The following is an 11,241-nucleotide window of genomic DNA, read 5'->3' on the forward strand; positions in this document are numbered from 1 at the left end:
CTTGCACCACATTGAAGATAAAATGTTGGTTGTCATAAAATGATTTAGAATTATTGCCTGAACGTATAAACAGTACCCCAATTTCTTGCATCCTCCGGCCCTGAGATAAATCACTGTTCTTGGTCGAGAGGGGTTTATGAAAAGAACAGACCTTAAAAGTTTGTCTTTCCCTCGGCTTATTGAATGACGACGACTCACTACTCAGTAACTATATACTATTTATTCGTGACATTCAGGAGACGGATTCTGGTACCTTATTTCTTCCCAAGTACAGCATAAACTCGATCGGAGACATGTCAATCAATTATTTGCATGTCAATCAATTATTTGTATCAAAGATGTTGAACTTGGTGATTAATCGGCTTTATCCTCGTTGATTTCATGAAGTATAACCACCAAAGCAACTATGAAGGCAGAGTCAACATTTGGATACACAATCACACTTAAAGTGTCCTTTCCAATCACAATTCCCCCAAACGTGTGCTGCTTCTGCATCTGCATTTTCATGTTGATAATGATCGTGAAATAGTGCATTTCTTTAGCCAAATGATTCTAAAGGGAAGCCGATAGCTCTACCACTCAGCTAATTGTTGACCACAAACGTGTTTGATGAATAATACCATACATTATTACCAGTGCAATGGGTGTTGAATTGCTATCATATATAGCACACGACCTCTCTAACCAGCTACCCACAACTTTAAAATCCCATGAATTTTCTTCCTTGTTGCTGCCTAAGATCACGTCCAATTCGGTCTTAAATTGGACCAGTGAATATTTCACAACACTAAATAGTTGATTATCAGGTTATGAGCTGTCTACTTCGAAAACTTGTGTGAGATTGTCTCACAGGTTGTATTTTGTGACACAGATATCTTATTTGGGTCATCAATGAAAAATTATTACTTTTTATGTTAAGAGTATTATTTTTTATTGTGAATATCGGTAGAGTTGATTCGTCTCACAGATAAAGATTCGTGAACAAGAGATACATTAAAGGATGAAACAATGTTACTGATTTTTAAAATTGAAATGGTACTGGTGGGGGAAAGTAAGATGTAAAGAAAAATCTGATCTAAAGAATTCGTGTCCGAAGGAAAGACAACTCTGAACGACTCCCTCCATATTTCTCAACCGATTTTCAAAATCCATGGAAACGGTTCCGTCCTCTGCTCTAATCCCACTTCTCCAAACAGGCAATCGCAAGTCCTCGCGCACCATCTTCTCTGTAAAATCAATGGAAACCACTGAGCAGAAGAGCGCGAGAAGAAGGGAAAGAACAATACCCATGTCGCCTTTCGAAGCCCGGCTCTCTCTCGTCGCCGCTCTTGCGTCCCAGACTGCGTCTCTCTCCCAGCGTCGTAAGAATGAGTTCTTCTAACTTGTTTGTGTTTTCTTTGTTGCTTCATCGATTCCCACTTGGAAAACCTGATTGGATTCGATGGCCTGTTTAGGTCTTTATTTTCTACCGAAAAGGAAAACTATTGGTTAACGGTTTGTTTTTGGAAAATTCTTGGTTTAATACTTTTTTACTTGTTTCTTGATTTATCAGTTTTGACGGATTTGGCTAGTGAGACGGCTAAATATGTGTTTCCGAGTAAAAGGTTCCAGGCCCGGAATCTAGAGGAAGCGTTAATGTCAGGTGATGCTTAGGACACTTGTGCGTTTTGCTAGCTCTGTTGTTGCTTAAGAAATTTATTGTTTCCTTAATTGTTGCGTTGCCATTTGGATTCGGTTTTGTGTTGAAGTTCCGGATCTAGAGACGGTGGAATTCAAGGTTCTGAACCGGACTGACCAGTATGAGATTAGAGAAGTCGAGGTATTCTTTTGTATCCATTAATTAACCTTACCAATCTCCCCCATCAAAACAAAGAGCAGCAAAAAACATGATAAGGGTGTAGATGACTTGATCTCGTTGAATTTTAGAAGCTCGTGGGAATTAAGAGCTCAGTTCGCAAGTTGTCTCATTAGTTTTAAGTTTGCAACATTTTTCTTGAATAGTTTTGCGAGCTCCGATGATGAGCTTGGATTGAGAGCTTGAGCTCAAGTTTAAGAGCCTTAAAAAGCTTGAGCTAGTACAATAATTTCTGAACTCTATTGAGCTCAAACTGTTCCAGCGTGTGTGCTTGACTCACATGATGCCCTTAAGACATCCAAATAAATCTGAATGGAAAATACAAACATGATGTACTCCTAATTTTCAGTTCGAAATTCATGATTAATTTAAGGAGAATATATGAAAAATCAGAGCATGGATGCTTAATATTTTACTTTATTTTAGTTTCCTTGTGATGGATACCGGATCCATTGCATTGCACAGCTATTTGTAACACTAAAGCCTTTGGTTTGGTCTAGACTTGACTCATTAAGTCTTAATATTCTCATGTATCAGGCAATCCATTATGATTTTATTACTTTATCTACAAGTATCAAGCATACTACACTTCACCTAACACAAGCTTTTGTCCCCTAACTTCTTTCTTAAACCCAGTGTTCCTCGTCCCTACAAAAAATCATGCATGTAATTACAAATATTATTTGTTACGCGAGTAACCCTGCTTTTTTTCTCCATGGGAAAAAACAGTCTTTCTTCATTGCTCAGACTACAATGCCAGGGAAGTTTGGATTTGATTTTGCTGGAGCATCTCAATCTTTTAATGTGCTGGCTGAATACTTGTTTGGTAAGGTAGTTGAAAACTTTTTGGAGATGTAAGCGCAATTTGCATCAAAACTTTTATCATGGCTTATCATTAATGGTAAAGTTTCATTTATTGTCCAAAAAACTAGTGATATTAATGTTTTTTAATTTTGTTGTCCTGTTACTGGATTCAGAATACCGATGGAAAGCAAATGGAAATGACTACACCTGTTTTTACTCGAAGAGTAAAATCTGAAGGAACAAAAATGGAAATGACAACCCCTGTGATAACTAAAAGGGTAACTTTTGGATGCCTTGGATTCTTCATTCATAAATGGATAGTTTCTCTCTTTGTTGATAACTTTATTCTAGTAAGGTTTTTGTGATTGGAACACGTGAATATGTCATAGTGTTTGGATACATGTTGCGCATTCATTCTAACATGCATGGTTTGCTGTGATTGAAACAAATAAAAGCAACATTCAAGCAATAATCAACAGCTCCGGGAGTTATTATATATTTATTTATTTTTAATTCACGGCTCTTATTTTATTTGTTGGAAATTATGTTTTGATATGATTTTTTTTTTTGGTATGTTTGATTCTCCATTCATTCGTTAATGTTCGAACTGCTACTTTGAAGTTTGAATCATGCAACCATAATCTGGTAGATGTTGAATCCTGAAGATTTCTAGCTGGTTCATATTTACTATTCGAGAATACACAAAAGTGTATCGAAATGTCCTTATTAAGTCATAGGTGCTTTTATCTTCTTTTGGCTTGTTTTTTTCGTGAAATATATTTTAGTTATCCTTCGAATATTGCCCTGTATATTTGTAAACTGCACTGGCATGTTTGAGTACGTCAAATGGATTCACTGAGGCAAGAAAATTAAAGCTTGTTCAATCAATTCTTTGATTGCTTAATCATGATATAATTAAGTGAAGTCCATTTAGGACGACATTCCAGATAAGTGGACAATGTCCTTTGTCATGCCTTCAAAGTATGGCGCAGACCTTCCATTGCCCAAGGATTCTTCGGTGACTATCAAGGAGGTGCCAAAAAAAATAATTGCAGTTGTTGCATTTTCAGGTTTGTTTCGCAATAAGATCTGATACACATGAACTTCATAGTAAGTAATGAGCTTCTTTTTGTTACCATGCGATAAAAGGGATTAAGAGATTCAATGCTCCCTGTAGAATTTGGCCAAAAATCTTTAATAAACTCAATATTTTTTTTTCGACTTAATCGTTGTGGTTGAAATCTGTTCGGAGTTAAGCCATTGGTCTTGAAACTTGGCGTTTCTCATTTTATTACTAATTGAATAGTTTGAACAATGATTTGAGCCAGGCTTTGTCACGGACCAAGAAGTTAAACGCCGGGAATCATCACTCAGGACCTCTCTGAAAAATGACTCTCGATTTCGCATAAAAGAAGGTGCATCTGTTGAAGTTGCCCAGGTAGATATTTTACCAGAATATGAACAATAATAAGAAACGGAAGTTTTAACTACCTCTCTCGTTTTTGTCATGCAGTACAATCCGCCATTTACCCTTCCATTTTCTCGCCGTAACGAAATATCACTTGAAGTTGAAAGAAAACAGACTTAACTTTAAACCGCTGCCTCTTCTCATTCACAAGTGAATAACTCCGGCAGCAAGTTCATCGCTGACGAGTACTCGCATTCTGCAGTCCGATGTTACATTCAGTATTGTATTTGCAATCCCTCTATCACGTGTATCTATATATAGCTGGGATAAAGCCATATAATTCACCTACATAAATGTGTTATTGACGTAACAAAGAATGAAAATCATTTAGAACAGCAAAATTCCAATCAGACATGCGTTTAATGAGAATTTGCTAGTACTGCAGCATGAGGATATTATTGAATCTATTATAATTAGAGACTTATGGCGGTTCGTGAGAAGCTTTCTTTCTAACATTGTCCAAAAATATATTTAAGAGTCGATATTTATCAATATATGTGTTTCTTTGTTGTTAAACTTCATTGATTTCCCTTAAGGCTGTCCTACGTGCCAAGATTAGTTCTTTATGCCCTTCAAAAGCTTCTAAATTGTAATTTGTGACCAAAAAAAAGTAATAATATTTACAATATTGATATATTTTTGTTTTGATTTTTGTTGATATAATAATAGATGTAAGATAATTTATGTATGATATTTTTAGACACACATTTTGTTTAAAAATCAATATATGTTTCTAAAAAAATCAATAAATCTAATTTTGGATGATTATTATATAATTTGAGCACTTAATTAGAGTTGGCTGTTTGGTGGCCCATGTAATTGACTATTTAAGTGTTCTTTCTTAATCCACTACTGTTCCGAAGTACCGTATTATGATTTACATGTGTGTATATTTAAATTGTACGACCGAGCACTTGCCGTTTTACCAAAAGTTATAGTTGGGGATAATGGTGCAACTCAAATCTTTTAAACATTAAGCATCACGGTTCGATCGCTCTTTCAGCAGTGACAATTATTGCACCCGACAACAATAAAGTGATCGATCTTCTCACAATTGAAACATGCCATATCACCGGATGGTGATTCCTTCTTGATGTTCTCATTGAGAATTTGATAGGTTCTATGACTTTTCTTTGTGAATCTTGAAAATTTCTAGACAAATAATGATATAGCATCATTGTTGATATGTTCGACAGTCCTATCATATACAATTTAAATAGTGGTAGTACCAGAAGCATTTGTTACAATAACAGTAACAATGAGAGCTTTAGTTTTTTTTTTTTTTTTAATGAAATTACTTCCAGTTTACTCAAGTCTTTTGATTATCTCTTTGTTGATAATGCTACTGAATTTTTCATCAAAATCATTTAAAGATTATCCAACTTTCATTTTAACATTCTCAAACTTCTACATTGCTACAAAAAATATATTTTCTTTGTCTGGTTATTTCTTTCACATATCTGAATTAACTACTCCAAAATTTCCCTTGCAGAACAGCACTTATTGATTTTGATAAATATGTTATTATAAAATGTTTTATCCAGAATATCATTGGCTATATTATCAAGGTTTGTTTTCTTCTTATCTTTGTTGGTCCATTCACTTATGTGTTTTCCAGCATTTGTTGAGTACCTTCATTTATAGACACTGATAGATTGGTGTTCTTAAAATTAATGGGACCATCAGTGATGCTATACCACATATCATCGTCTTGAATAATCGAAGTATTCTTTTGAGAATACGAGAATCTTGCTGAAGGATGTCATAACTTTTGCAGTAGATATTTCAGAACGGGATAAACCTTCTCCGATACCACTTGTTAGGATCAGTGGTGGTTTAGAAAATGAAAGTTGAATAAACACTCCCAACTTTCTCTTTCTCTTTCTCTTGCTTCTGAAAATGTGCTTCACACTTTTTGAGTAGCGAGAAGCTGGTCATGTTCTTTTGAGGAAGTGCAGCGGATTACTAAAAGTGCAGAAACAATCCTCAACAATTGATGAAAGTAAAAGTGTTAGAAGGAAATGTGACACAAAGCTTGTTTCTGCAAGTTTGAAAAACATAAACCCTTCTACGTCTCCCTGATTTCTGTTTTCAGAAGGTATCATTTGAAGGCTTCTATCGGTACATACTTATAAAAACCCAATTTAACAAGACTTACTCTTACCTACTAAAACTCCTAGTATTACAACTTAACATTTTATGAAATTTGATTATGTGAAAGACTCTTTCATCAATCTTCAACGTTCGAATAATAACAAGTCTTTTACCCATTAAAATATCTGAATTCAAGAATAGACTTATTATTTTTATATCAAAATGACAGTGAGCAATAAATGATTCGTACAGTTCATTTAATAACATTTAATGAAATATACTATCGTACAGAATAACCATTTTAAAGATTATGCGCTCTGACGGGTTATCATAAAAGACTAACGTAATGATTACTGTTTTTGGTTTTGAACTTTGAATTCTAAGTGTGCTGAAGTTTGATATTAAATATCTACGGTTATTTCTTCTTAAGGGGTGTGTGTGTGTGTATATAATATATATATATATAAGCCATTCACATTTAATGTGTTTGCAATCATTTATTATGCTTGACCCATCATATGAATCTCATGAGTTGAGTGGATGCTACAAATTGTTCCATCTTAATTAGCTTATTAAATAACGAATCTAAAATTATTATTAATATCCAATTAATAGAGAAGATTATGTGCTGCTAATTAATTAATTAATCATTGGAATTAAGATTTCAACCTATTAAATTTGTTTACTTTTGTCAAATTTAACTTCAATTCTATTTAACACCATGAATATGACATTAATTTCAGTACTTAAAATCAGATATTAATTAAACTTTCATTTTTTCCCTACTAATAATTACAAGAGATTAATCTAATTCATTCTGGAAAATGTAACACACAATATAGTTCCACTCGCACGGTGCTGCCACAGCCACCATCAAATCGCGAGCATAAGTCCCGGCAACGACCGTTTCGCGAGGTCTCGGGGGTGGCTCTGCCACAACGTGGTGGCACTCAGGCAGGCGAGCGGCCTCCGCAGATCCTTAACTGTCAGCCAAGTGTTGAAGTATTCTCTGAACTGAGTGATGACTCCATCTTTCAGAGTCCACACATGCACCCAATACACTTGAGCCCCTTCCCACCCCTCCACGATCACCCGTTCATCAATGGCGTCGATGCTTCGGGGCTCGAACTTGAAGTCCGACGGCGAGGATTTCCCGGTGAGCATTTTCATCATGTGGTGGCAATTTTGTGGGCCATGGAACCACCACTCTAAGTCACTAGCAATGAGCCCGGAAATTTTCTTGGCCGCATCACCGCTGGATAACGCCTTGTAGACGTTTTCGACGGTGGTGGTGATCGAATTTTCCGGAGCCTCGGTGTTTGAATTCACGTTTTTTGCCTCCATTTTGTTGATGAGTAACAGAAGGAATAAGAATTGTCACTTTCTTTACAAGTAAAGTGGCTTAAGGGTCGAGTTGCATGTTTTGCTGAGGAGGAAGGCTTATTTATAGGGAACTTTATAGAAAAATGGGGTCCATTAAATTAAAAATTAAATAAAAATGTGTATAGAACTATGACAAAAATTTATGTGAGACGGTTTCACGAGCCGTATTTTGTGAGACGGTCTCACGGGACTCTTATTTGGGTCATCCATGAAAAATATTACTTTCTATGCTAAGAGTATTACTTGTTATTGTGAATATCGGTATGATTGACATGTCTCACAGATAAAGATTCGTGAGACCGTCTCACAAGAGACATACTATAGAACTATACTATCAAAAGATTATAAATTCATATATATTTGTTAGTATATAATATACTCCATATATATCATATATTTAAGTTTATTTGTGTTTTCATAAAATTAGAAAAATTATTGTAAAAACAAGTTTTGCCCAAAAAAATTTCATTTTACCGTTATTTAACGAATGTTTTAATAGTATATAAAACTTGTTGGAAATAATTACTAATGTAATTAATTAATAAAAGTAAATAGGTAAGATCATAGAAAAAATAATACTAAATATAAAGTAGCTTTTAATTAGTCTGCATCAGAACCAAACGATTACAATTTAATTTGGTATTAATTAAAGATGAGATATTTGATTTTGAAAAGTTTTGTTTGTAATTGCATCATATTATTGCATTCGGCTAAACGTGGTATGATTTTATTGTTTATTTCATCACAATGATTGATTCGAGAAAGATTCCAACTATTTTATTTCTTTCTTTGTAAATGGTAAAGTTAATTTAAATTCGACATTTTTCCCATGAATTTGAAGCATTTTATATTAAAAGCATGTATACACATTCATATATATATATATATATATATATATATATATATATATATATATAAATAGCTAGAAAAATTTGAGGTCAAACTAAAAAATTCAGAGTACGTCGAGTGAACTTGAATCAATTGTTCAGCAGGCTTGTGAGGAGGTACCCATTATATTACAAAAAAAGACATTTAATTAAGACATCGTTTGATACGAATGATGTATTATCCTGCATGTGTTTTGTGAGCCAGTACCCGTTATTAAAAAAAATGACATTTAAAACATCGTTTGATACGAATGATATATTATCCTGCATATGTTTTGTGAGACGGTACCCGTTATAATTCTGGGAAATATACATTATATTAAAATCTAGCCGGATATATTATCCTGCATATGTTTTGTTTGGATCAATTCATATTTATTAATTATTACACACAAACCCAACAAAAAAATAAAATCACCCAGCTCCTCAGAATTAATTTTGAAATGAATTCTCCTCAAATAATGAATGGTAGGGCCGATGCAATTAAGGATTGGAGCTGGATCCAACCAGGTGCCGCTCGTGTACACGATTAAGACATTCCCCAAAATCATCCCCACAACAATCAAATCAATTCAGAGCTGACTGAATTTAATGACTCGAGCCTAATGGATGGGAACTAGGCATCCACCCAGTCGTCGTCGTCGGTTGTGGTAGAGCCAAGGATGATCGGTAGGGACGAGCTAGAGCTGGACTCGAAAATATTGCAAATTCTTATTTCATGGTGCATGGCTCACATTCCATGTTTGTGTTATTTACTTTTAAAATATTGGACAAATTTAGGTTGGATCATGTATTTTGTTTTTATGATTTTCATAATTTATATTTGTCAAATTTCAGTCTTAGTCCGTTATTTGTGTTTTTTATCTTTTTTTATATGACGATGATGTGGCTTCGACGTATTGCTCGCATGTGCAGTGTTATCTCAATACTATATATATATATATATATATATATATATATATATATATAGTTTTGATATCCTGCACATCTACCGTGCACATCTTTGTGAGCACCGATGATGTGTCATTCACCCATTATCACATTCAATGGGTGAATGACACATCATCGGTGATAACAAATTCGTGTATATATATATATATATATATATGAAAAACACACACAGGCACATAATTAATTGATGGTGGAACCCTAGCTAGCTAGCTAGCATACTGAGATATATATTTATATATCAGCCAATTTATCTTTCGTTTGTGCATGCATGCATGCATTACATTTACGATGCTTATCTATCCTCAATTTGTCAAGTCTCCACCTGGAAACACGTTTTCGATTAATAGCTGGGTCATACTTCTGTTCTCTGCAATCATTTCATATATTTTTAATTATTTTACGTGTGGTATGTATTTATAAAAATATATTATCAAATTTCAATTTTAATATATCTCAAATTCAATATTAACATATTGAGAAAAAATTTTAATACTTCACTAACTTTATTTAGGGCTGGAAAAATCTCCCAAAATCCCGATTTCGACTTCAAAAATATAACAACCATCTTTTTTCCGACCCGATTTTTCGGGATTTTTTTAACACAATGAGATTCTCGTACCAATCCGAAATAAAACTATTAAAATTTTATTGGGTTGAAGCTCATATATAAATTAAATACACTAACTCATTTAAATTAAACAGGCTAGCTCATAGATGAAAAATTTATGGCTTAAACTAAATGGTCAACTAATATATTCAAATAAATAAATGAAAATTTTTAATGCTATCTCATGTTGAATATATATATTTTTAAAATAGTACATATATTAAATATTATATGATATAACATTTAATATTTGAAAATTCCTAAAATATCCTTCATTTATCATTTTACTATCTCAATTAGTTAAGTGAAATAAGAATTATTTGTCATGCGCTAAAAAAATTAATTCTCTTCTAAATATTAACTTTCTATATTCAATTCATTTTATTTAGGAGGAGAAGTTGGTGAAAAATCCCCAATCAAAACATTTCTTTGGGTTCACTCCCTACCCACAAAATTGTGGTACTATGTCATACAAAATATGGTACACTTCATGTGGAAATGTGGTACACTTCATGTGGAAATGTGGTACTAAAAAAATACCCAGGGACTGAACACAAAAAAAATCGATAGCTGGAGACTGAAGTCCAATTTCCCGTTTTTCTTCCTCGAGAATTTAGTCCCAATTTTAATTATTCAAGCATTAACACTAAAATGCTCAATCTACATGAAAAAGTTAAAGTGTTTTTATATTAAAGAATTTTGATAAATAGTAAATTTAGATTACACGAGTAAAAACAATTATGCAGATTTTATAAAATCGAAATTTTTGAAAAATAATTAAAATAAACTAAAAAAAACACAAATATAATACTATTTTCTTGTTCAAAAATATTTTCTTTCCACGCAACTTTGTTGAAAATAGTTCAAAATTATTTCACAAATAAGTATCATATAAGCTAAGCTTTTAAATAAAATTTAGTTTTCAAAATAATTGAAATAAATTTATTTCATTTTGCATTATTTTTTTTCTTAGGATAAGAAGACCTTCCAGCTTATCTTTTTAATCATAAATTTTTTTATGGAAACTTTCAGATTTTATTTTTATATGTGTTTTAGGATTCGGAAACGATAACCATCTTGATTGATGTTAACAAATATATTTATTCAAGTGTGCGAATGTTAGATGTCAATTTGGAAGATTTGAGAAGCTATAACTCAAATTTAGCCGAAACAAACAAGTACTAGACTTGAA

General features: G+C 33.1%; 3 protein-coding genes across 4 annotated transcripts; 1 reads left to right on the top strand and 2 right to left on the bottom strand.

The window, feature by feature from the left end:
• Positions 1 to 60: 60 nt before the first annotated feature.
• LOC142548356 (protein LURP-one-related 15-like) lies at positions 61 to 807 on the bottom strand (the record flags this gene model as incomplete). Its single annotated transcript, XM_075656656.1, has 2 exons — positions 61 to 495; positions 634 to 807. Coding segments are annotated over 2 exons (315 nt in total), but the record flags the coding sequence as incomplete, so codon positions are not given.
• Positions 808 to 1,025: 218 nt separating this feature from the next.
• LOC142548606 (heme-binding-like protein At3g10130, chloroplastic) lies at positions 1,026 to 4,495 on the top strand. 2 transcript variants are annotated; one of them, XM_075657019.1, is made up of 8 exons: positions 1,026 to 1,361; positions 1,553 to 1,642; positions 1,749 to 1,819; positions 2,585 to 2,686; positions 2,833 to 2,937; positions 3,594 to 3,729; positions 3,988 to 4,097; positions 4,173 to 4,493. In XM_075657019.1, exons 1-8 carry the CDS (start codon positions 1,151 to 1,153, stop codon positions 4,245 to 4,247), a joined length of 900 nt encoding a protein of 299 aa, XP_075513134.1. In that variant the 5' UTR covers positions 1,026 to 1,150; the 3' UTR covers positions 4,248 to 4,493. The 2 variants fall into 2 exon arrangements, with proteins under 2 accessions (XP_075513134.1, XP_075513136.1); XM_075657021.1 differs by lacking the exon at positions 2,585 to 2,686 and having other exon boundaries at positions 4,173 to 4,495.
• Positions 4,496 to 6,948: 2,453 nt separating this feature from the next.
• LOC142547984 (wound-induced protein 1) lies at positions 6,949 to 7,624 on the bottom strand. The gene has a single exon (XM_075656358.1). It carries the CDS (start codon positions 7,563 to 7,565, stop codon positions 7,095 to 7,097), a length of 471 nt encoding a protein of 156 aa, XP_075512473.1. The 5' UTR covers positions 7,566 to 7,624; the 3' UTR covers positions 6,949 to 7,094.
• Between the last annotated feature and the right edge of the window lie 3,617 nt (positions 7,625 to 11,241).

Source organism: Primulina tabacum, chromosome 6 (assembly GCF_025594145.1).
Source record: "Primulina tabacum isolate GXHZ01 chromosome 6, ASM2559414v2, whole genome shotgun sequence".
Taxonomy (NCBI): Eukaryota; Viridiplantae; Streptophyta; class Magnoliopsida; order Lamiales; family Gesneriaceae; genus Primulina; species Primulina tabacum.